At 38.5% G+C, this 27,769-nt stretch overlaps 1 protein-coding gene across 15 annotated transcripts in view; it reads right to left on the reverse strand.

Annotated features, from left to right (window-relative positions):
- Positions 1–27,769, reverse strand: part of LOC138742304 (diacylglycerol kinase delta-like) — a 152,084-nt gene that overhangs the window by 60,227 nt on the left and 64,088 nt on the right. For 11 of the 15 annotated variants that reach the window (XM_069896553.1, XM_069896551.1, XM_069896548.1 and 8 more), the window contains exon 4: positions 1,284–1,388. The exons of 1 other annotated variant lie outside the window; for it this stretch is intronic. In XM_069896553.1, the coding sequence (XP_069752654.1) occupies positions 1,284–1,388 (105 nt within the window). Of the gene's footprint in view, positions 1–1,283; positions 1,389–21,874; positions 21,946–23,549; positions 23,975–27,769 lie in introns of those variants that run through there. 3 more of the 15 variants (XM_069896557.1, XM_069896556.1, XM_069896559.1) reach the window with 3 other exon arrangements.

A 27,769-nucleotide genomic window follows, 5' to 3' on the forward strand; every position in this document is an offset into this window, starting at 1 on the left:
TTTAAATCGGACTTTAAAGAGTCTAGTGTGAAAACAAAATTAGCTCAACACCGGCGTCAGATGATGTAATCTCACACTGGGGATTGATGGTCTTGACCCCTAGTACAATCCCCGGTGTCTCCAGACACCACCATTGCAACCATGCAAGGGTGAAATGGGCAATTGCATTGTGGAATTGAAATGACCCAAGTTTTTGCATGAGTGCAGGAATGTGAAGGAAGATTAAAATGGTATAAACTTTGCCATGTGAAAGTCACAGCAGGGGAGAAAGCGAGAGAGAGAGAGAGGAAATATTTACCAATAAATAGCAAGAAATTCACATGATCTGGATTGCTTAAAGGTGACCAATGCAGCCTTCCTTATATGCAATATGCTTTGTCAACAAGGGCTTCCAAAACCTACCAGCTTTGCCCTTCACCCTAACAGGAACATACTATCCCTGAGCTCAGCTATTTCACTTTTAAAAGCGTCCCACATTCCAGCCATCGCTTACCTGTAAACATCCTCTCCCAAGTATCTGCTACATGTTTCCACCTAACAGCGTGGGAAAGTTGGTAGTGCTAGAGCGCCCAATTTATAAAGACTATGGGTAAAAACAATGGCGGACCTGACTCCCCAGAATGCCATGCGACAGAGAAACCCCTTCATGAATGGTCTGTATGCCATGAATATAGCCCTTTCTCTGCCACATGGCATTCTGGGAGTGAAGGTCTGCCATTGCTTCCCCCCACCCACCCCCAGAGTATTTATAAATTGTATGCAATAGTGTGACCAACTTTCCCACGCTGTATAAATTGTGCGCTAAAGTGCCGCCAACTTTCCCACCTTATTTAAAAATGATCTGCCCTTACTATTTATTGCTCGCACTTACCAAAGGTCCCTTATAAAGGTTGGCACAACAACAACAGAGGCTGAAGGGCTCATAATGTGCTGTACAAAAAGCTTAATTATGTTATAATTATGTATGATTAATTTTGTTCAAATATAAGATCATAATATATTGATCAGGATTTAGGGCAGGTTCACCATCACTCGATGTGTCATGACATCACCGGTAGAAGGTAGAACAGTCAACCCCAGAGATGGCTCCATGCAAGTGTGAAAGCATTCACTCTCCCAGTTAGGAATGGTCAAGTGTGAAAAGTCAAAACCCCCATTTCTATCACAGGACACTGAACGACCAATTTAGTGGGACGCAAGTATGAAAGGGGCTAGTAAGAGATATCAATTCACAAAACAAGTTCTTGAAGATGTTGAAGTTGCTGGGCTATTTGCCACCTCACCTCAAAGTGATCCCTGTTTTGGATTGTTTTCATTGCTGCGATCCAGTCTTCCATTTCCTTGCGGTTTTCAGCACACAAAATCAACTTTCGGAAAGGAGTAATTATCTGCAAAACAAGTAGCATACATCGAAATATACAATAATTGGAAGTGATAGATGGTACTTGTGGACAAGCAAGCTAAAAACTGAAAAAGATACATGATATTCAAGTTCTGCTGGTATTGCAGACATCAGCTCATATCATTGTACTGGCAAGAGCAATCCGTTTTTAAATGTCATCAGTTTCACGATACACAAATCGTTTCTGCTGCACCACCTCCAGTGAGAGAAAGAAAAATTGAACCTATATGCTTCAGCAGTCAGTGGCTGAATTGGCTGATTGGTGTGAAAATGAGTTTGGTCTTGATTGAGAAGGTCATTTGGTATTTTATCATGAATGGATTATTTTGATTTAGTCTTTTCCCAACCAACCAAATTTCTTTTTCAGACATTTCAGTCATTTGCCCTACCTCTTAAGGAACAAAATGTGACTAATGACTGATGGGGAAATACTTTGGATTTAAAACAGTTATGGAGAAAGAGAGATCTGCCTGACAAGTTAAGGTCTTAAATAGGGCATCATTAATTTTGAAGGCATTAGGTGGAAACATGCAGCAGATACTTGGGAAAGGATGGCTGAAATGTGGGACGCTTTTAAAAGTGAGATAGCTGAGCTCAGGGACAGCATGTTCCTGTTAGGGTAAAGGGCAAAGCTGGTAGGTTTTGGAAACCCTTGTTGACAAAGCATATTGGGTCTCTGGTCAGAAGAAGGAAGACTGCATCAGTAACATTTAAGCAATCCAGATCATGTAAATTTCTTGGTGAGTTTAAATTGTGTAAGAGTACGCTTAAGAGGGAAATCAGAAGGGCAAAAAGAGGACATTAAATAAATGTGGCAGGCAGGATAAAAGAAAATCCCAAGATATTCTTCAGATATATTAGCAATAATATAGCTCTGGCTTGGGAGACTATTGGTCGCATTAAAGGTCAGCAAGGTTCTCTTTGTGTGGAGCCACTGGATATGGGTAAGCTATTGAATTAATAATTTACCATGAAGAAGATTGTGGAAGCCAAATAATTGAAGCAAAAAAGATGTAATGTTCTGGACCGTAAATGAAGTACCAGGAAGGTGTTGGCAGCCTTGGAACACATTAAAGTGGACAAATTCCCAGGGCCTGATCAAGTGCCTCCTCAATCTGTGGGAAGCTAGGGAAGAAATTGTCAGGAAGGTTAGATCACTTAGAATAGCAGGTGAGATAGCCAACTGGATTAAAAACGGACAGTGGAGGGAGTCAGAAGCTATGGTAGAGCACTGCTTTTCTGACTGGAAGCCTTTGTCCAGTGGGGTTCTGCCAGGGTTGGCACTGGGTCCTCTGTTGGTTTTAAATTTGCAGATGACATCAAAATTGTTGGGAGTAGAGGACAATGAGAAAGGATATCTAAGTTTACAACAGGATATAGATCAGGAAGGTGGGCCAAGGAATGGTAAATGGATGTTGCACTTGGGTAAGTTAAACCATGGCACGACATACGGAGTAAATGGTAAGGCCCTGGAGAGTGTTGTAAAATAGGAAAACATAGTACAGGTATAGTTCCATGAAAGTGGCCACTCAGGTGAATGAGGTGTTTTGTTCACTCATATTCATTGGGTGTAGTATTCAGAAAAAAAAATGTGTAACGGCAGCGCTGCCACTGGTGTGGACCTGGGAGAGTGGGGAGCAGAGACCACCCAGTCCAAATGCCAGAGGCTCTGTACAAGCTTGAAATGGCCCGTTAAAGAAGCCAAAGTTGTTTTTAAGTAAAGTCCTGCATCTGTTCTTGGTAGCAGCCCTAAAGGGTTGCAGACTCTGTGGGAGCAGCAGACAGAAAGAGGGAGAACAACACCCCCCCCCCTTGACAAAGCGAAACAAAGGAGGTCACTCTATAGGCTGGTGACTATGGCAGCCCTCAGAGGCTGAGGGACACACAAGTGCCGCAGCAACTTGCAGTCGGGGGACCTGCACAGGCTGTGTGGCTGCTGGAGACTGGCACAGAAACTGGAATTCAAGAGGGTGCTGAAGGCAAGAAGGGTTCCTGAAACACCTCGGGCACTGAAAGCTTCTCGATTGTGATCCTGATCATAAAAGGACTGTGGCATGAACTTAAAGAAGTTTATAAAATCACGAAGAGCATAAATAAAGTGAATGGTCGGTTTACAATTGTTTTAAGCTGAGAGGGGAGAGACCTGAGAAGCAACTTTTTCCACTCTGGTGGTGGTCCGTACCTGGAACAGCTATGATATTCAAAAGACATTTAAACAGATATATGGATGGAGAGGGATCAGAAGGATATGGAGCAAATGCAGGCAAATAGGACAGATCCAAAAAACCAATTCAGGCAGCAAGGATAAGTTGGGCCAAAGGGCCTGTTCTGTGCTGTATGCCTTAATTGCTAATATGTTCTAAACTGGAAGGAACAACATCATCACATCAAAAATCTGTGCCACTGTCAAAATATTTTAAAAATAGAGCAAGTTAAAAATAAATTACCAACAACATCTGTTTGGGATTTCAGCACTCAACAAAAGAATGATTGCTTTCAAATACATCAACAACATTATTTGAGGAATGAGTTGGACCACCAGCACCTAATACTGTATGGCGTGAATTCCATCTAACATCATCTGACATCTTCGTTTTACCAGAACAAATTATGTAGTCACGTCTGTTGGCCTTCTCCTGCAACTGACAGTGTTAATCTTCCCTTGAGACTATAATCGACTACTAAACTCGTGTGCTTTCTGTCAACATTTACTAACCCTTCCATCACCCTGACAGGGTCTGCTCTGTCATCCCTTTCATTTTCCTGCTGAATGAGACCCAATTATCTAGTTCATCTTTATTCTACTGTTGAAAAAACATAGCCAGAAGTGCACTTGCCAAGCCTGCACCTAGTTCTACAGGTGCTTTACAAAGGATCCTCCTAATTTTTCATTTACTTGCCATGACTTTTCCTACTTTATTGAAAAACATTACATCAACTTCTACATGTATGCTAATAGAAACCCAGTCTTAACTCACCAATCCCAATTTGTTAACATTCTGTCCAAAAATGCAGAAATTGCATCAAAATATTTGAAAGTTTTTTTTAAGATCTCCACCACAAACTTTAATCCTCAACTTGCAGATGTTGGTGTCGTATGTGACGCTATGTTAGGTTTTGAATTTTACTGTACGTCTGTGCATATCCAGGACCACCAACTTCCAACTTGGGTAAGTGCCTCCAGTAAGAGAGAAAGAAAAGCAAAAGACAGTCCCTTCAGAGGCACTGAATATCCGTGGATTTGCCTCCAGCTCCCTCCCAGGCTCTGCAGCCACACACACTTCTGTTCGATTCATCTGCAACCTGAGTTCCAGATCCAAACCTTGACACTATCAGGATGCCTTCAGCGCCTGAGGTACTTCAGGAGCCCTTCTTGACCTCACAATCCAACCCGTGCAGATCCCCTAACCACGTTGCCTGCAGCCTGTGTGTGTCCCTCAGCCGCTGAGCTTCTCATTGGATCGCTATTCACTAGGGGGCGTTCGCCCCATTTATGGTGTCCTGTGCTGGTCTGCTAAGTCTCTGAACTCTGAAACCTCTCATGGTTATTGGCTAGCACAGGGTTTGCCACCTTGGGCACAGATCTCTGCCGATGGAGGATTTTACTTGCAAACACTGTTGGCTCCTTTAACAGGCCATTTAAAACTTGTACAGAGCCATTGCATTAGGACTGGGTAGTTGAACCCTTTGGAATAGTGCTGTGTCTCCACTCCCAACTCTCCTCAGGTCTGCACCAGTGGCAGCACTGCCGTTACTGTAGCACCATCTTTTTTTAAACCCCATCTCAGAGCTGATTAGTGCACATCTTGTGTAACAGGTGGCAGGCTTCAGTCATTGTATAATGCATAAATTTAATAAAAGTCAAAACTTTGATGACTGTGCTTTAACTCATAGAGAGATACAGCAGGGGGCAAGGTCATCGAGTCTGTGCTGATCATCAACCACCCATTTACAGTAATTCTACATTCAATGCACATTCTTTCAACTTCCCACCCCCCTCCCCCACCTCATCCAGATTCTACCATTCATCTCCACACCAAGATCAATTAATCTAATGATCCACGTTTTTGGGATAGGGGACAAAAGATAGGACACAGTTCAGTTGATCCACTGCAAAATCTCTATGTTATGGCCATTTGCAAATGACTATCCAAAAAGGAACACAATTTGCTTTTGAAATTTATGTAGGGAAAAATAAACACAAAATGTGAAAGAAAGAACAAATTTGGTCTATTTTATATATTTTTTTCACTCATATTTCTTGATGCATGAGCAGATCATGTGTTTTTTTATTTGCATGGTAGGTTGATCTTGCTATCCAGCAATATTTTATTCAATGTTTTCCATCTTATTTATATCTTATGATGTTTGAAAAAGGCTAACAAGTTTTTAGGTATGAGTTGAAAACCTAAATGACCACTGTAATTTGTGGTGAGTTGCACGTTAAACTATCTTAGCTATATTTGATATGGGTTTAAAAATGTTTCCATTCAAACTAAAAGTTGGACAGCAATATGCATCTGCCATGTCTTGTGTCTCCAAATAGATCTGATGCCCACTTAAGATATTTCCCTTGGAAACTGACATGGTAATCTCTTACCTGCCACCCCATCCCAACTATGAACCAGCATCTATTGTACTCTTGTTACCGTTGATAGAAAAACATCCAATAGATATGTATCTGCACTTATTGAATTCAATGGAAAATAGGGTTTTGTGTTACAGAAAATCACAACAAGGACATTGTTCCAGGAATGCAACTTCTTTGTTGCATGGGGGTCAGCTGTATCCAGAAAAGTTTGGTAGGGGGATGGGATCAGAATGAGAGGTCAGAAGATACACAGGAGATACGCTGTGCAGTGAGACTGTGAGGAAGAATAGGCAGTCGATAAGGCAAAGGGTTTAATTTGTGGTACTTTGACGAAGGTCTAGGATTTTATTGCCTGCGGTATAAGAAATAAGGTGGATGATCTTGTAGTACAGCTGGAAATTGGCAGGTATGCTGTCCTGGGTATCAGAGTCGTGGCTTATAAAAGATCACTGCTGGGAACTAAGCATCCAAGGGTACAGTGTATCAGAAGGATGAGGATATCAGGGGGGGGATGGGGGTCATTCTTTTATCAAATTTTTGGAAAGAGGAGACATTGGTTTGGAAGATAGAGAATCCCTGCGGATAGAATTAAGAAACTGTAAGGGTAAAAAGACCTGGATGGGAGTTGGATATAGGCCTCCAAATAATAGCCAACTTACAGAGGGAGATAGAAAAGGCATGCAGAAAAGACAATAATCATAGGGGCTTTCAAGATGCAGGTTGTTTGGGACAGCCAACTTGGTGCTGGATCAAGAGAAGGAATTTAAAGAATGGGAAGTATTTTTATGGCCAAATTTGCAAACAATACAAAGACTGGAGGAGGGGCAAGTAGTGTTTAGGAAGCACTATCTGGTACTTAGGACTGTTAGGAGATTGGGCAAGAAAATGGCAGATAGATGGGGTACATGGAAGAGAAATGTACGATCTTGCAACTTGGTGGTAGGAATGAAGGCATAGACTATTTCCTAAATGGGCAACACGTTCAGAAATCAGAGCCACAGAGGGGCCTAGGAGTCCTCATGCAAGACTCCCTAAAAGGTCAACTTGCATGTGGAGACAGTGATAAGGAAGGCAAATGCTTGCATTCATTTCAAGAGGAATGGAATAAAATATTAAAGCAAAGATGTGATGTTGAGGCTTCTTCACAAGACATTGGAATATTATGAACAGTTTTAGGTTTCATGTCAAAGGAAGCACATATTGGCATTGGAGAGAATCCAGAGGAGGTTGGAGTGAAAGGGTTTTCATGTGAGTAGAGTTTGAAGGCTCTGGAATTGTACTCGCTGGAATTTAGAAGGAGGAAGGGATCTCGTTAAAACACATCAAATACTGAAAGGCCTGGATAAAATGGATGGTTCCTTTGGTAGGGGAGTCAGGAACCAGAGGACACAGCTTAATACAAAATCATATCTTTAGAATGGAAATGAGGTGGAATTTCCATTCTTTAAATTACTTGCTAACTGTTGTCACTATTGTATGTGAAAAATGATGTACACCAGCACATTTCCACAAATTGAAATCCAATAAATTAATTCTAATCTGTCTTTGAATTTGCTGATAGCAGAATCTTGAAAAATTGAATGTGGAATTTCTTCTGGCTTTCTGGGATTCTAGAATGGAAGCGATTCTCATAGATGATTGACATTGCTACCCTGGATGGCATTTTAAACATTTTTTTGTGGATGGGTGGGTGGGTGAAGCTTCACCCCCCCCCCCACCCAAAAAGAATACAGTTGAGAAATGTCCATTTCAATCATTTGTGAAAGGAAGTAATCCCATCAGCAATCAGGACGACTGATAAGGGATCCTCGCCACACATCAGTATTCATCAAGTTGCATGAAATATGCAATATAGTTGACCAGTTGTACAGAAATTTTGTAGACTCATCAATATTTTTGAAATGAAAGTGTTGTGGTTTTCATCACAAAGTGAGAGATAATTGGATATCCCAATGAGATGATTGACCTTGCACAAAAAAGGCAAATTTCAGCAAAGTGAAGAAATGACATGGTAATAACATTAGAGGTTAGTGATCAGGGCTCTGAGGCCCAGAACAGGGATGTCATGCTACAACTGTACAATAATTTTTAAAAATTTAGACATACAACATAGTAACAGCCATTTTAGCCCACGAGGCCGCTCCAATTAACTTACACCCCTGATATATTTTGAAAGGTGGTAGGAAACCAGAGGCCCTGGGAAAAACCCATGCAGAAACGGGGGAGAACGTACACACTCGTTACAGACAGCACGGAATTCAAACCCTGGTCCCGATCACTGGCACTGTAAAGGCATTGCACTAACTGCTATTGTTGGTGAGACTACATAAGACTGCAAAACATAGGAACAGAAATAGGTTATTCAGCCTATTGACTTTGGAAGATGAAGGAGTAGAGGCAAGGACATTTGTAATGTTTACAAGACACATAGATGATTCCATCAATACAAAGGGTTAGAGGGATGTGGGCCAAACACCGTTAAATGAGACTTGCTTGGTTGGCATGGTTAAGATGGGCCAAAGGGTTTGTATCCATGCTGTAAAACTTCATTATTCTATTTACTATCCTAATATTGACCAGGACAGGAACAAGAGTTACTCTCCTCCCCTTCAACATTATGAAGGAACTGTTCCATCTGCTATTGTTGTTTTATCATTGAGTAATATCATTTTGAATTTTTATACATGTGCCAAGCTCTCAATCCAAAATGTAAAATGTATTGCAATTCTCCCCATCAATTTAATCACTGCTTCTGTGCAATTGTGTTCAATCTAATCCCTTGAACAATCATTGAATATTCAGCTCCTCCAAATTTACGTTTCATCTCTTTGTCCCATTACTTCCCCCTTTTGTCTTGCACCATCCCACTTTCATATAATAATTTTGCTTTCCATTCTATCAAGAGTATTTCCATTCTTTCTTCTCTTTCCATTTCTTTGCATCAGGTACACAATCAATATTCACCAGGTTTGATAAAAAGGCCATTGTGTGGAAGGTTGCTATAAAAACTCTGCAGGTCATGCAGCATCCATAGGAAGTAATAAAAGGTAACCAATATTTTGGACCTAAGCCTTTTGTCAGGAATTCCTGATGACAGTGGCTCCTTTTACTTCCTATGGATGTTGAGTAACCTGCTGAGTTTCTCCATCATTTTTGTGCATCTGCATCAGCATCTGCAGATTTTCTTGCAGAACTCCACTTGTCTAGAAGGTTAACTTGACTTCATTCTCCGCAAATACTCTCTGACCACCTGAGTATTTTCACAACTTTGTTTTTAATTCTTGGAGGAGGGGTATTTTTCCTTTGTTACTTAAGCAATATTGTACCCTTTCCCAATCATAGAATCAACAAAGAAAAACAGATCTTATGAAGTCTTCAAATTGAAATGTTAACACGTTTTTTTCTTTCTTTGCATTTCTCTCTTTTGTGCATATATATTTCTTCTTGAGTACACTTAACAATTGTCGATAAGTTGAAATTCTTTCTGGCCTGCAGGAAAAAAGGGTCTCAGGATTTATGTAAGACATGCCTGAAGGCTGATAATAAATTTAAACTTTTAGTTCTTCTAGCATTTCTCCTTTTATAACTTAATCAACTATGCTAGATTCAAAAGGGTCCTCAAATTCTTTGTGAAATCTACTGAGTATTTCATTGAGTTTCAATGCTCACTTTTCAGAATGTCATTTCCCTCCTTGCACACTTTGTGGTTTTTAACATTCACAGCCTGGAACATGGTCACATTTATTACATTCAATCAAGTGGAAAGGATGGTTCTTTACATCAGAAGCAAGTTTGATAATTGACCTAAAGATTATATCAAAGATAAGTTATATTTAGCATGCGTGAATGAGAGCTGCTTGCATGTTCTTTTGCTCACATCCTATAACAAGCCACATCAAAAAAAAATCACACCATACATGAATATGCTCATATTTTCCATTCAAATGTTTTTTTCAGAGCAGCCAATCTAACAGTATATGGTCTTATTATCAATACAAATCTAACCCAGTAACCGAGAAGAAATTCTTTGTTTTATCCATTTTCTGAAACTACATGTCCTCAATCAATATTCTGTCAGAATCTTCCACCTCAAATCTCCTTGAATCTAATGTTCAAATAAAATTGCCCTTCAATCTTTCAAAGAACAAATATGAGCCCAACCATTCAACCCTTTCTTATCAATCACTTCATCCTTGGAATCAACCTAGTAAATCTCTGAATTGCATTCAATGCAAGTACTGTATATTCCTCACAAGTAAGGACACCAAAAGAGTACTACTGGTTTTCTCTTACCAATACCTTGTTTGGTCATTCTTTCCTACTTTTATATACCATTCCTTGTGTCAATATACTAACTTTTAATTTCACATGGTCTCTCTCCTGCAGGAAGTGAGTCACCTCCTGACATTCTAAAAATCTTTCCATCCTTGGTCAGAAGCTTGATAAAATACTCTGCACTTGCCTGGATAAATGCAGCTTCAAAAATTCTCAAGATGTTTGGCACCAACCAGACCCAAGTGGTCTGCCTAAATATATCTCACTCACCACGCTAAATGTCCATTCCCTACACCATCAATAGACATTGTTTTCAGTGGCAACCATCTCCAAAGTGGATTGGAATGGTACCTCCAAACTTGCCGCCTCTATACAAAGATGACGATGGGAAGCAGGCACATAAATCTTATCTGCAGGTCTCCTCCGAGTCACAGAACATCCGAACTTACAAATCTCTCTCTCTTGCCCTTCATTATTACTAGCTCTAAATAAAAAAAAGCAGGTTAAGGGTACCTTCACTGGAAGGGTTGTAACGGTTTAAACAGTTAGCTCACAATCTGCTGCTCAAAGCTAATATGGGACAAGTAAGAAATACTGACCTTAACAGTAACATCCAGATCCAAAAAATAAAGCAGAAAATGAAGAAAGATATATCTCTGTTCGGCAACAGTGTGTGATCTGCCTTCTTTTCAACAATATTCTATTTTCTATTCTTTTACCAAATCAGATAATTTCACATTTCCCTACATTACATTACACTCAAAGACCACATCTAAACATGAACTCCAACTCAGAGATTAGCCCAACTCCAAAAATCAGTACACTTTCACATCTGAACACCAGCTTTGTTCTAAAGCTGTGTGCCTTAAAACTTGGCCACTTTATACAAGTGCAGTCCAGGTATTCATAAGCTAACCATCAATCTTATAAAACCAGAGCTGAAAAATATTTTGGCAAAAATATAGCTTTGACATGATTGACAGTGGGCTTTAACTTAGATCACAAAAATGTGCAAGAGCAAAAATAATTTGACGACACATAAAAAAAGTCCTATCACCTTTGACCTCCTACTACATTCTCCAAATAGAGACAGAGAGTTCCCCTTTGAAAGCAACAATCAAAAGTACAGTTAAAACTCAAACCCACTAGTTTCAACCTGGGATCTGAAGCACTGACTTATTAAAACCAGTTTTACCCATTTATTTCTGATTCTGGGTTTGTTAGTGGTGCAAATAGGAGCATTCAGTGCCTTGGATCCCCTTTGCCTTTATAGTTCACCTGTAAAACATTATCTTTTTCACACCTTAGAATTAAACGGTTATATGGTTATATGATATAGAGCACGGGGTGCCATATGGCTTATCATAGCTCTGTCAACACTCTCAGAATTATACCATTTCCTCTTTTCCCAAACTTTGTATTGTAATCCTCCAAAATTTACTCTATTTTCTTTTAAGAGTTACCATTTAATCTTTTTTCTAAAGTAATTTTTAAATACTTTTATTTCATAATCTTTGATATCCTTATCTCAAAACAACCTATCAATCTCTGCCTTGAAAGCTAAACTGCCCCCATCAAATTCAAGGGCAAAGATTCTGTTTAAGAACTCAATTTCAATGTGTTTGAAAAGTGATTTTGTCAGAATTTCCTCTCATTCTTGATTCCCTCAATAGAAATAGTCTGTTTATGTCAATGCTATCACATCCTTTTAATCTTTAAACATGTCATCATATCACTCTTCTATCTTCAAAATTATAGTTTATGCAATGTGCTGCCATGATTTAACTCTCTAAGCCCTGTATTCATGTTTTATATTAACTTCAACAAAGCTGCAAATATCTCTTGCAAAATACAAATATGATATTGCATAATAACCAGTCAATGCTAAGAAAGGGCACAGCCTGAATAATGCTGGTGAAGTCAGTTACAATATTATCAAATGCCAAAGTAGATAGGGGAGGCTTTATGGTTTACGAAACATTAATCAGAGCCAATATTTCTAACTCTGATTCTCTATTGTTGACTTCATACAATACTCAACTAAGCTCAACAAGATGGCTACATCAGCAAATGCATTGAGGATGTCACTGAGATCAAATTATCGCAACCAGGGCTAACCAAAAATCATGGTTGGATGCAGTGATTCGGGAACTTCTCAGAGCTTGTGATGCTGCCTTCAGGACAGGATGGCACAAAGAGCAGCCAGCGCTAAACTCTCCCGTGCAATCCGGATGGGTATGCACAGAGGATCCAAAGATAGCTTAACGACCCCATTGACACGAAGCACATGTGGCAAGAGATCAAGACTGTTATGGATCACGAGTCAACTTTGTGAATGAAAGACAAAGATGCTTCCCTTCCAGATATATTGAACATCTTCCATGATGAGAACAGGATGATGCTGAAGAAAGCTTTGTCCCCCTGATGAATGGGCTCCTGCATAGCAGTAGCAATATCTAAGGTGAACCAAGGCAGTGGGACCAGACCACATACCTGATCGGGTACTGAAGGACTGTGCAAACCAATTGATAATATTTATTGTTTATTTGTGTTTCTGACTACTTATCCTGCATTATATTTTTTATATGTAAAGTCTGGCTATGTGTCTGCATGTTTTGTATTGAGGACTGGAGAATGTACTTGTACAATCAGGTGATAATCGACTTGACTTGAACAAAAACTTGGAAACAACATGCCTTTTTCCCCCAACTAATATAAGCCTTGGAGAACTCCAAATCCCTGTACCTTTCTTTCTGTTTCTGTGCGCAGATATTCTTTTATGGCTGATCATACTTCCATGTGGTTCCTATATAAAAAAAGCACACTTTTTCTCTGAACTGTCTGATCTCTCCATTCTTAACTGTTCTTTTCTCTATATCCCCTTTTCCACTGGCATCCCAGTTAATTGGCTGTGCAGATAGGAAGCCCTTTGGGCCGTTTCCACTGGGACACTAATTGCTTTTCCACTGAACACAACTCATCCCCGGGGATCGGAGTGTTCGACCTTCAACTGGAAATGGGGGACATTCTGCTGTCCCTTTTCCACTAATTTGCATCAGCAAACACCAAGGATATGAGTAGGGTTAGAGGCGGTTAATAGTGTTCAGACAGTGTTCCTTTTCCACTGGACCCTGTCCCAGTAAATTCCCAGTTAATTCCTGGGACATGATGCTAGTGGAAAAGGGGCTTATGATGCTATTCATGTTTAAGATGTTCTAAAGGTGAAATTTTTTTTTTGCCTTTTATTTATTTTCCATGAGTTACTCCAGATTTGCCACAACTTGTTAAAGGACAACATATCTTTGAATATATAAATATAGGGTCAAAGAAAAAACCTGCGTATCTTTTTTAACCTTTAAACTCATATTTGTGACACTTCCTTTACAATATCTTTTGCTGCAAAATTGGACATCAATGTAGTAAACAGAAACAGTTCCATTTTAACAGAGTAGAACCAATCCTTATTGGTTCTTCCTTATTGGACAATATATCACTGTTTGACATTTTATATAATTTTTTAAAATTCAGTATTTATTTTGAAAAAAGACCAAAATCTCAGATACCGATAGCATGGAACAGGTTATGGTTTCACTATGCTCTTACAATATTTCCTGTGTCTGAGTTAAGTGAAGTTTCAAAATTACCTCTGCTTGAAAATTAATATGTGATATAGACAATAGTTTCCTTGAACAACCTCATTCCAAAAATACCAGCACACAAGATAAATGATCAACAGAATGCATTCCTCTTTCTGGGTTACTCCCATCACATCATGGAAAGGTAGGGACGTGTTACACAAGAGTAAAAATTTTAAAAATGAGTGGAAATAAGCTGAAAAATGAAATGCTTGAATGGGTGAGGAGAATGATAAAAATAAACCAATTTGTAAGATATAAGGTTACGGAAGGATGCTCAGAAATTTAGATTTCATTGTTTTTTTGATACACTAAATTTCCTGGGAGTAAAATGTAAAATTAGTCAAAATATAGGTTCAAAATTTTTTATCCAAACTTCTGAAATCCGAAAACCTCCAAAAACTGAACTGTTTTTCCATGGATGTCATCTGCACACCAAAGCTCGCGTTTGGCATCAAACGGGTACTATTGCTCCTCCTCCTCGTGACGCTCTCACTGGCGTTTGTGTGTCAAAACACTGAAGAGGTGCAGAGGGGAAAGATAGATTGTGCAGGCAGTTCCGAGATTGCGAGCCATGGTAAGAGAGCCCGAGCCCAGAGCGTCCTATTATGCATCAGTATTACGGTGCTGGGTAGGGTGTTATGCTGCGTCCAGTGTGCCATTGGAAATAGTTCAACTCGGGGCAAAAGTATGCATTTATGATTAGAGACACTGCGCAATAAACAAATCACCATAGTATTTGAAGGGATCCCCATTTTATGGATTGTTTTTGGTGTAAGTGTTATGATCTGTTAATGTCATCATCCTCAATGTGCTTTCCAAAAGATTCAGCATGAGAAATTGAAGTCTTGTTTACACCCCCCATCCAGCACCGTTGCAACCCCCTCCCCGTTCAGCGCCACCACTGCAGCCCTCTCCCCCATTCACAGACCCTTTTAGCAGTAGTTTGTCTTTGTTTTGCACAAATCTGAAATCAGTGGAATCGCTTAATGTACTGCCATTAGTATTATTCTATAGCCAGATGTTGTGGTCCATGGGTCAGAAGGGTGAGGAGGTCCTGCAAGGAGAGTTCAGGAAGTTAGCCACTAGGCTGAAGGACTGGACCTACAGGGTTGTGATCTGAATGCTACCTGTGGCACATGGAAGTGAGGTTAGAAATAGGAGGATAAGTGGCTAAAGACATGGTGCAGGAGGAAGGGCTTCGGGTTTCTGGATCATTGGACTGTCTTCCAGGGAAGGTGGGACTTGTTCCAACAGGCCAGTTTGCATATGAACTCGAAGGGGACTAATATCCTTGCGGGAAGGTTTACTAGTGCTGCTTTGGGGTGGGTGGATGGGGGGAGGGGGGCTTTAAACTAGATTTGCAGGGGTTGGGAACCAGAGTTCCAAAGCCGATAGAGGGGTGGAGGAGGAAAAAGATGAAGTAAAAATAGCAAGGAATATCAGAAATCAAAAGGTTGTACATGGTGGAAATGTTTTCAGGTGCATCTATTTCAATGCAAGAAGTATTGTAGGAAAGGCAGATTAGGTTAGAGTGTGGATTGCCACATGGAAATACGATATTGTGGCCATCAGTGAAACTTGGTTGCAGGAGGGGCAGGACTGGCAGTTCAATATTCAGGACTTCCATTGCTTCAGACGCGATAGAATTGGGGGGAGGGGGAAGGAATGAAATGGGGAGGAGTGGCATTGCTCATCAGGGAAATATCACAGCTGTGCTCAGGCAGGATGGACCAGAGGGCTCATCTACTGAGGCTATATTGTTGGAGCTGAGGAACGGGAAAGGTATGCCCTCACTCATGGGCTGTATTATAGACCACCCAATAATCAGCGAGAATTGGAGGAACAAATCTTTAGAGAGAGAGCAGACGGCTGCATGAAACACAAAAGTTGTGATAGTAGGAAATTTTAACTTTCCACATATTGACTCCCACATTGTAAAAGGGTTGGATGGCCTGGAGTTTGTCAAGATGTGGCAAGGATGTTTCCCATGGGAGAGGATTCGAGGACAAGACGGCACAACTTCAGGATAAAAGAGATTCATTTTAAAACAGGGAAGCAGAAACATTTCTTTAATTAGAGGGTCATGAGTCTGTGGAACTTATTGCTACAGGCGGCTGTGGAAACAAGTTCATTGGGTGTATTTAAGGCAGAGATTGACAGGTATTTGATTAGTCAGGGCATCAAGGGTTACAGGGAGAAAGTTGGGGCATGGGGGCTAAGTGAGTGGATGGATCAACTCATGATTAGAATGGTGGAGTCAACTCTGTGCTGATGGGTCTACTTCTGCACTTATATCTTGTGATCCAAAAAATCCCAAATTCCGAAAAGTGTCTGGTTTCAGATAAAAGATTCTGTACCTGTACAATCAGCACTTTATGGTTAACACCCAAAAACAAATGCTGAACTTGACTTAATGATTCCCAAAAAAATTCTTCTCAAGTGTTTGGTTCAAATTCCTGATAGGTGCTGGTGCTCTTTTATCAGAAAATGATTGGAAGTATGACCTATAATTATGAACTTAATTTATGTGGAATTGACATATTAAAAAGGAGAGCCACATGATCTAACTACTCGACCGAAGTATCGCAAAACTAAGCCTGTGAAGAAAAGAAGCATCATCTTCAGCAGAACGGAACAAGACAGCAAGAAGAAAGAAGTCACCTTGACCTCGAGGCATGTTGAAAGGTGAGATGGCATGTATCAAATAAATCCTGGGCAAAGAAAGTGCCAGACCGGACGGGTTTAGCCAAGAACTTTTTGTTAAACTTCAATCTCCAGACCCGAAGTTTTCCACTGAATCTTCCTATCCCTATGGAACACTTTTGGTGAAATGGACATGTATATTTTTTTAAATGAAAACTGATGTAAAACATTTTGATATGAAAGACTCAGGGTGCCAGACGAACAGTCAAACCCATACATGTAGTCAAAAAAATCAAATTTGTTGCCTCAATTATTCAATTTGCTTCTGGCTTTATTTCATTGTTTGACGGGAACATATTTTGATGAGCTCTACACATTTAGTTGAACATGATGTGCATGCTAAATGAGCATGTAAGGCTACACAATGAAATCATTAACATGGTAAATTAGCACCTGATTTAATTTTATAAGAGTTAAATTTCATACAAGCAATTGGAAAATAGCAGGTAACCTACTTTTTAGATGAAAAAAATTAAAATAATTTTGGGGTTTAGCAAAGTTCTATAATAGGCCAAATTCAGTGTCTATGCTGTACATTCATATCTGTTCGAAGCACGTGGTGTTACCATAATCAATTAACTTCTTGATTTCAGTCACCATCATGTCAGATGGTTGTATTTCTCTCTCAGAAAATAATTTATAAATTAAAATCAATATATTCTGCATTCTGTTCAAAAAATGTTACTCCTTCATGTGAAAATCCCATGTTTATGACAAATGTAGCTGTGTCTCCAGAGATTTTTAAAATATTTATGTAATTGTCTATTCTGGACAGTTTTTCATTGTTAAAGCTTTTTTTAATTCTGTGTTTTTGTGGTACGGTATTCACGATTTTATAAAAGCCAAGGCACAATTTATTTTCCTTCCTTCGTGCCATTTAAAGCTCTGGTCCCGACTCTGTATTTAGCGGTATTTTGTAACCTCTCCTGTTAGACACAGTTCTTCCTCTTTGTGTTCTTCCACATCAAAAGTTTATATTTTGAAGCCCCCTTTCCCTCTCTTGCTGCTTTAATTCTCAATTCTGTTTTTGAAGACACATTTACTGCTCTCTATTTTCCTTGCCGCTTTATTTTGAAGCCTTTGTTCAGTACTTCCAGCATTTTCAGTTTTTGTTTTGTATTTCATGCAAGTGCAGTGTCTTTGCACTCTTTCTATTTGAGTCTCAGATGTTTTTGTGTTGCTGTCCCAAATTCTTTTGAAGCTTTGTTTTTTAGTTTCACCATTTTTTTTGAAGCCCCAAATTCCTGATCCTTTCCTTCCTCATAAGTCTTTTAAATTCCATAACACCAGTTCCTTGTTGTAATTTTGGTTTCCATTTCTTAAAATCTAAGCTTCTAATTCTACACCTTTGCCTTTTTTTTTAAGTGCACCAAGTCATTCTTTTCCTCCTTTCTGGATTTTTTTTGGAAGCCTTGGCCCTGCTTTCATTTCTTATCAGTAAAACATGAAAATCTTCCAGACACCGTGACTTAAGTAAAAACAATGCTGGAGAAACTCAACAGGTCAAACAGCGTAGAAAGATCTACATAATGTACACTGCTTGACCTGCTGAGTTTCTCCAGCATTGTGTTTTTCCTTCATTTCTTAACAATTTGTTTTTAAGTCCTATTTATGCTTTTTTTCTTTCAAATATTTTTTGAATTCTTGTTTGCTGCTCTCAGCTTTATTCTTGATTCCCAGAATATTTAAATGCCTTCCTTCCTTCCTTTTGCAGATGTTCTTTCTTGTCTTTGATTTGGCTTTTGTTCTGTTTCTCTTAATTTGCATTCTTAAACCTTCCTTATGTTCTAATTGTTATGCAAGATTGCGATTATTTTCTCAGCACCCCTTTTCTTTGACAACTACCTATGTACAGTACTTTAATTCAGTTCCTCACCTGCATCATCTTTAGTGCTTTCTTATTTTTTTCTATTCCTCAGTGGTCTGTTTCTAATACAATTGAAGTGACCCAAAATTGAATGAGGGTTGCTGGACGGTACTTATTCCAGCTATTTATTGTGCTGTGCCTCTGGCTGCCTCCAGTTACTGGAGGCCTGGATTCACTTGGACAAATGAGTCATTAGAATCCCACTGCGGTCACTACTTTAATTCATGTCATAGCCTCTCTGTGCAGCAGCGACTTTCCGAGGATCACTGTAGCAGAGACGACAAAAATGGCAAAGAAAGAGAATAAACCAGAAACATCTACCCAACAGCCAATTGTCCAACTCATATTCTCCTACTTTGAACAAAATCATTAAAACAATTGGAGGAATCTTAATTCAGCACAACTCTAGTAGAGGAGGAGTTAATTTGGAGAGGGTAAATGATTCAAAAGTGTTCTTTAGTTTGCTTGAATCAGAGAGAAAATTCACACATCATGCAAAATGGGGTTCAGTGGCATATTAATGACCAAAAAAACTGGACTTCTGTTCAGTGAAACTGGCCATGCCCTCTAAAGTAAATATTAACCCATCATTTGGGACACAGAGGAACCGTCACAAAACGGTCAAAGGACAATCCATCACATTTTATCTCATCCTGCTGGTGAGTAAATGACCAGCTGAACATAACTGAGGATTGAGGGTTAAATTGACTGAAACCTTGGCTTTTCTTGGCATACCCAGTACGTCACATTTTATATTAAAACTAAATATCACGGTTAAAATTACTTAGAAAAATATATAAAAATAGAAAGGAAGTTATTTTCTACTAGCATTTCAAGCTGTGGTAAAATGGAGTGGTTAACAGTTCAAAAAAAAGGAAACTTCAAATGCAAAAACAAATGGCTGGAGGAGCTGAGGAGGCCAGAGGCATTTCTGAAGGCAATTTGTTGGGTCAAGATCACTGAATATTTTTTCCTCCACAGATGCTGCCTGACCTTCTGAGATCCTTAAGCCCTCTGCTTTTTGCTCCAGATCTCTGCATCTAGTCTCTTGTGTCACCTTTAAAAGCAATATTAGCTTCTAGGTTCTCAATAAGGTTTTAAAAGGAGAAGCCAAATTAGTAACTGAACATTAAAAACAATTCTTAAATTCCAGAAATGTTCATAAGACTAAGGTTGATCAGTGTTTAAAAAGATATGTTCCCTTTGCACTCTTGATCCTCCAGTATCCTACCAGTCTTCCTATTTGGAGGATAAAAAAATAACTGTTGTCAACAATAAACATATTTTTTGTATTAAAATGGTAAATAATGAATGGCAGCATCTCAGACAATCTTCAAATAAATTTTAAGGTGTGTTAATTCCTTAATAGTGCACAACTCTTCAAATACTGACAATTAGTGTTCAGCACTCCATCTCATTCAATTCCATCTTGCACCTACTGCAACAGAGGCAATGAAGAAACACAAATCTAACATCATTCCCCACTCAAAACAAAACAACTCATGTTTAAGTACTTCATCAACTACTCCCTTCAATAGTTACAATAATTTTTTTTAAATTGTTTCCCAACTTAAGAGCTGAATGTTGAAAAATAAAATTCCATTTCCTGCTCTTGGCCTGACTACTGTAAATTTTTGCAGAAGTTTCTTTCTTCAGACGCTCGTGCACACGTCTCACCCCAAGCAGAGGTAACCAATTATTGAGACTATCTTCCTTTATAATCGCTTGGACAGGCTTGAATGTCATTGTTTCTGACTCGTTTAAACAAATAGTCCATACTATAGTTGAGTTTTCATGGTTTATTAAATCTAATATATCAATAACTATATTATTACAACTTGTTACATGAAACAAAAACTATAATAAAACAATTAAACGATACTTAAGACAATGATTAAAACGGTGAATAAAACGTTTTTGGACTAATTCAAGCCTATCCACCTCCGCAGAACAAAGGAAAATCAAAACTAAAAGTTATCTCAAAATACACAAAAAGTTAGCCATAACCTGGAAGCTGGCTGTTACCAGGAGAGAGTCAAAGAATGTGTAAACAATGCTTGCAGAATATGTTTGCAAGTCATTTTAACCTTTACACCTAAGTTAGTTGTACAATTTGAAAATTATAATCCATATAAAAATAATGATTTACTGTTGATAGTTACAATCAAATCAACAGTTCCTCCTGCTTCTAAGAATTTAACCTGCTCCTGTAATTTCCTGGTACCATGAGGGATTGTTAAAATTTTATCAATATTTAGTTACAGAAGCAAATAATCAGTGCTGTACTATTTTATGTTTTATGATTATGGAATTCTTTTGAAAATTATTATTTAAAAATGAATACCTCTGGCAAAATTCAATTTATTGCACAGCCCCAGCTGTCTTCGATAAGGTGATGGAAGGCCTTCTAAATAATGAAATTACTTCTACATTAATAAAATGGGTAACTAGGATTAATAATGAAGTTGCAATAATATATTTTGAATGACCTGAAATAGAACTTGGAGGTGATTGATTTACTGTACACCATATCCCCTTCTCTTGTAGCCATCACATATTTTTGGCTGTTTCAGTTCAAAGGGCCCTTTGGAAGAGGACACAAAGTTAGTACTATCTGATTTCAAGGAGAGATGGTTAGGATTTATTTTGTTTGCAATGGTTGCTTTGAGAGACTACTTTGTGGTTCACCCACCCCAAGCATTAAATTACACAATTTGCTTTTTTAAAATCCACCTAAGCTGGCAGCCAGGGAGTTGGTTTAACTTCTCATTTGAAGATGGCACCTCCAAAAGTTCAGTATTGTGGTGCCATTCTAAATTGTGTGGTCACAACTCCACAGTGAGATGATAACCACCTCATTTCACAGACCAGAGTGCTATCCATTAAACCTCAGCCAAGGCCATTGGGGACCACAAAAAGGTGATGGAAGTATGGAATTCCCTTCTCTGAAATGCTCATGAGCCCTCGGATCAATGAAAATGTTAAAAAATATTTTTGTTTGGCAAGATTATCTTGGGTCATAAAACCAATGTGCATAAAAGGGTTCAAGGTACAGATTAGCCATGATTAAAATGAAAAAGTTTGAAGTTGTAATTAATCTCATTTCCCCATATGGCCCCAGGCATTTCAGCCTCTGTGCCAAATATTGCTAATAATATAACTTATACAACATAGACACAAACCAAAATTCTTATTTGCTGCAACTGAATAGATAGTCCATAAATTTTTTAAAAATTAGACATCCAGGATGGTAACAGAACATTTTGGCCCATGAGTCCGTCCCGTCCAACTTACACCCCATAAACTACACCTCCAGTACGATTTTGAACAGTGAGAGGAAACCGGAGATCCCACAGAAAGCCCACACAGATACAGGGAGAATGTACAAAACTCCTTACAGACAGCGTGGGATTCGAACCCTGGTCCAGACCCAATCACTGGTGCCATAAAGGCATTGAGCTAAGATACGCTAAAGAAAACAAAACAGCCAGAAAAATACACATTAAATAAAAAGATACATTAAATGGATAGTTAATAAATATTCACAGTGCATGAAAAAAATGTAGAATTACTATATTGCAGACAATCCATTTTTGTGATGTCGAGCAGTGTATGTGTAACAAGGAGAGGTTCAAGAGCACGACAGTCGAAAGAAACTGTCTTGAACTCCAAGGTACCAGTCTTTGGGTTTCTGTACCTTCTACCTGAACAAGAGGTTGTGACCAGGGTGATTGGGTCCTTTAAGATGTTGGCTCACATAGACATTTTCAGTGGATGGGAGGTCAGAGCCTGTGATGGACTAAACTATGTTTACTACCATATGCAGCCTTTTGTGCTCCTGGGCCTTTGAATTATCAAACCAGGCTGTGATGCAGTCAGTCAGAACACTTTCCACACTGCACTTGTGGAAGTTTGAGAGTATTCAAAAACATGCCAAATCCTCATACTTCTTAGAAAGTATAGGCACTGATGTCCCTTCTTTGCAGTTGGTGCAATGTGCTGGCTCCAGGAGATTGGGGGTAAGTGGACTCATTTTTTTATATACACGCACAGTGTGTGTGTGTGTGTGTGTGTGTGTGTGTGTGTGTGTGTGTGTGTGTGTGTGTGTGTGTGTGTGTGTGTGTGTGTGTGTGTGTGTGAGAGAGAAAGAGAGATAGATAAATAAATAGATAATATGTACATATATTAGTTAGGCAATCCAATCCACACTGTGGTACTTCGAAAGAGAAAGGCAGCTAGCTTTCACGTCAAGATTAATACTTAAAATGGATGAGGGTCAGTTACCTTAAGCCTCGGTTACTTGTTATTCCCCAAATTACTTGAACACTGACCTCAGTCTCTCCGACACTGGTTTGATGGTAAGTATTATCCAGAAATGATAGTGCTGCCTCTATCTCCAAAAGATGGCAAATTTCTGGAATATTTTACTTTTGTCTTTGAATTATAGCATCATAATAATCCTGCATCCATTAGTTTTTTTTCAATGTAGTATTTAACAAATCTGTACCCATCATAAATTGGCCTTAAGTGGTAAACACATTAACTAGTCTGCACCAATAAATACCCTAATCAGTGCACTGGGCCAGTGTCTTGAAACCAATAATTACTGAGATATTGGTTTTAAAGGTCTCAGCTGATACACCCAAAATCATTAAAATCTTCTCTCTTTCACAAAAAGTTTTGTTGAAATCCCCTGTAACGTTGAAGCTTGGAATATAAATGTTATCCAATGCAGGGTGTTGTTTTAAAATCACAAAACATAAAATTTTGAGCATTCATTCATCAGAATTTTAATGCAGAAAAAGTAATCTGTGCTTGAACTCCAAATGGAATTTGCCTTAATCTTAAGCCAGGATCTTTTCAAGAATATCACCTGAAACTTCACCAAAACACAAGTTCCTCACATTAAAAAAAATTCTTTAACTCCAGATCAGTTCAGAAAGCAACAAAAATTTCTTTAGCACAAGAACAATGGAAAATAGATACAAGAATGCACTTTTAAAGATTCATGTTTGTTCAAACTCTTAAAGGGTTAGTAGATCTCGTGGTAAAAAAGTGAAAAGCGTCACTTACTGCTGACGTTTCGCATGCACCATCATGGACTATGTTCAAAATCTGAGAGAATTTAGCATTCAGGCCTTCTCTCTCTTCTGTAACACTCCTTCCAAAACTCCCATGCCACTACTGGAGGAAATCCTTTCACAAACGTCAAATACAAATGTCCTCTCTAACACCTCAGACTCAGCAATAAATCTAAAGCAGCAGTTAGACAACGTGAACAGCATGAGGTAGCATAAGTTCCCGCTTCACTTAAGGAACTCTCATGCCTTCGACACTGTCTTTGACTGTAGCTCTGACTGTGTGACTAATACACACATCCTGCTGTGGGAGAGCCAAGCATGTGGTGAAATGCTACTCCGGTAATGCTCCAAGCGGTGGCACCAGGAAGATCTGAGGTACTTCAAATTCCTATCTTTAAACCACACCCTTCACAGAAATAAGGTCTGTTATAGACAAACAGACTAAAATAGTACAGAGCCCACAGGGAATGCCCTGCAGCGGAACTGACCCATTCATAACTCCCAAGGACAAATTGTACTGCTGCTTCAACTTTTTAACTCTGTCATTGCTGGAAATGGTGGAAGTGATAGAAATCTTTAACTTTTTCTATTGCTGGAAGTTATAGACTTAAATTGTGAATGAAACAAGTTAAACAATGCGATTATTTTTAACCCTTTACCATTACGATAAATCAACAAAAGGGTGCTGCTATGTCTCAAGGGAATAACAATCTTCCATTTACTAAAAGCTGAGGGCTCCAAAATTTGAGGAATCTCGATATTGAACTGTCTTTCCCTAATTCATCCTCCTTCTTCAGCTAGCAATGACAACACAAGTTAAAGATAACACTTGACATCCCATCAAGTACACATAACATTAATGATGATATGGTACTGATACTGTTCACCGTTATGCCAAGGCAGCAATCTAAGGGACTGATTCATATGATGAATTGATAATGATACTAAAAAAATATCATGGAGACTTATTGGCACACCAGGGGAATTCTGATCCACTCCACATACTTCAACATGAGTAGCTGGAAATGATTCAAATTTGTTCAAACCTGGTGGGTGGGTGGGGGTTGTGTGTGTGTGTGTGTGTGTGTGTGTGTGTGTGTGTGTGTGTGTGTGTGTGTGTGTGTGTGTGTGTGTGTGTGTGTGTGTGTGTGAGTGCGTGTAAAAAGACTGATGGATAGGTAATGTCAAGAAAAAAAAAGTGAAGCAGATAATGTAGACTGTTGGGGAATGCATTTACAGATTTTACAGAATGGGATGATTCAGTTTCAATATATTTATAGTTCAATCCTAAGAAATGTGCAACCAATTTGTTGTTTGTTGCATGTGGGAGGCCTGGAATTGCAAATATAATAACTAACCAATAAATCATGTCATCACACTACTATTTGATAAGTGGTTGATTAAGTTAACAAAAGTGAACAAAGCACATGCATAGAAGCTGAAATTTTGTTTCAGACAGTTAATTCTTATTTGCAAAAATGTGCGTTGGTGCAGTCTATCTGGGGTCCATATCACATTGGAAACATCCGGCCTTTGATGACAAAAATTACAACACCACTAAATATAATTTAGCATCAAATTTATAGCACAGTCAAATGCCATGTGGCCTAGTCCTGTACTGATTCTGTGCTAGATCAATCCAAAATTAATGTCCATTTCAAACTGTTATCTTGTTTTCTGGTGAACCATGTCCAAGAAAACTCAACCATTGATGGAGAGGTTGAACTATGGGGCAAAGAGAAGGAGGAGTTAAGAAAGAACGACTGAGGAAAGGGGGCAGGGAATCAGAGATGGGAAGGAAAAACAACAGGATTCATATTGGGATGGAAGACAGTGTGGTCAAGTGCACAAGTCTTTGCACCCACAGGTGTGTGCCTACTGTATATTCCAGCATAAAAGACAAGACAAACTTAAAAATGTCACCCCAAAGCCAGGGGACTCTTATACAAGAGCCTTCTTATGTGCCAGCATATATGATTAGATACTTCAAGACAAATGTGTGCGTTGTGCATTGTAATGACAGATGGATACAACGGAGCCTCTGGACCAAGACTTCACTCTGTGAAATCTATTTGTTGGTTGGTGTGCAACGTTCATCCCACATTCAACTAAATCATGAAATCTTCCATTTTTTGAAATGCTACAGCAGTAGCAATCAATCCTCAAACCCAAGTGACTGTAAAAAAAAACTCAGAGAAAGTCTCCTCTCACATCAAAATGGTATTCACAATTTTAAACAATGCTCTTCATCATTAGCACCTAACAGCCTGATCGTAGAAACTAAGCAGGCTCAGGACTGGTCAGTACTTGAAGAGGAGACTGCTTAAGAACACCAGCTGCTGGAGGTTTCTGTGAGGAGTGCTGGACAAAGTGGCAATTGTCTGCCTTATGGCAGGCAAAAGCTAAAGAATGTAGTATTATGTAATAATGGAAACTTTACCTTTTACCTTTATTAACTTCCCAAGAAAGTAATATCTATAACCTGTGACTAAGTCTTGCAACTGAAGATTAAAGAGTATAGGAGTTCCATTTCCACACATCGGGTTGTCGCTTTTTCTACACTGTTGGCTAAAAGAGCTATCTTACTTAAATGGAAAGATTCTAATCTACCTACTGTGACTCAATGGTTCTCTCAAATTAAGTCATGTTTAAGTTTAGAGAAAGTTAGGAATCATACATTTGATACATGTTAAATTTGAGTGGCTTGATGGCCTTTTATCAATTATTTCCACAAGACTTGGTATAATTATTTTCCCTTCTGGACTATATTTAATTTTATTTCTTTTTTCTTTGTTGGTGAAGACTAGACGATTAATTTTATTAATAAATTCTCATGATAGGCAGCCCAGTCTTATTGTTTTTTTTTATTAGATTACGTGGAGTTTTATATAATAATTTTTCTTTTTTTTTGAAGATTTCAGTTTGAGGAGATGAGAACTTATTCGTTAATTGTGGTGTAAAGCAATGTTATATTATATGATGTCATATAGTGATATATTTTTTTATTTCTTGATTATGATCTCCTATTCGCCTCAAGTATTGTTTACCTATGATTAATAAAAAGAAAAGGAGTATCTTTTTTTTTTTCAATTTTTTTTTCACACCATAAATCACATTAACCATGATACACATTTTTTCCTTTTCACACATATACAGTGCCATTTTCTCCCCCCCCCCCTCCCTCCTCCCATCCCACCCTCCCTACCTCCCCCCTCCCGTCCATTTAAAGTACAAAATCTAGGATACATTAAACCAGTCAAACAATGTTGTCATTCAATAAAAATACACAAGAAATTCCACTGAGTCCATTCTTTTCATTTCCTTTTCCTTCCGTTAACTTAGGTAGTGATTGTCCCCGGTAGGTTTTCGCTATTGTGTTTCATGTAAGGCTCCCATATTTGTTCGAATATTTCAATATTATTTCTTAAACTATATGTTATTTTTTCTAATGGAATACATTTATTCATTTCTATATACCATTGTTGTATTTTCAAATTACCTTCCAATTTCCAGGTTGACATAATACATTTTTTTGCTACGGCTAGAGCTATCTTAACAAATCTTTTTTGTGCATCCTCCAAATCAATTCCAAATTCTTTGTTTTTTATGTTACTTAGGAGGAAGATCTCTGGATTCTTTGGTATATTGTTTTCTGTTATTTTATTTAATATCTGATTTAGATCTTCCCAAAATTTTTCTACTTTCTCACATGTCCAGATTGCATGAATTGTTGTTCCCATTTCTTTTTTACATCGAAAACATCTATCAGATACTGTTGGGTCCCATTTATTTAACTTTTGAGGTGTAATGTATAGCCTGTGTATCCAGTTCTATTGTATCGTATGTAACCTCGTATTTATTGTATTTCTCATCGTTCCAGAGCATAACTTCTCCCATGTTTCCTTTTTTATCTTTATATTTAAATCTTGTTCCCATTTTTGTTTAGTTTTACCATTTGTTTCCTCATTCTCCTTTTCTTGCAGTTTAATATACATATTTGTTATAAATCTTTTGATTATCATTGTATCTGTAATCACATATTCAAAGTTACTTCCCTCTGGCAAACTCAAACTGCTTCCTAATTTATCCTTCAAGTAGGATCTCAATTGGTAATATGCCAGCGCTGTATCTTGAGTTATATTGTATTTATCTTTCATTTGTTCAAAGGATAATAATCTATTTCCTGAAAAACAATTTTCTATTCTTTTAATC

This window comes from Narcine bancroftii, chromosome 9, assembly GCF_036971445.1.
Source record: "Narcine bancroftii isolate sNarBan1 chromosome 9, sNarBan1.hap1, whole genome shotgun sequence".
NCBI classification, from domain to species: Eukaryota; Metazoa; Chordata; class Chondrichthyes; order Torpediniformes; family Narcinidae; genus Narcine; species Narcine bancroftii.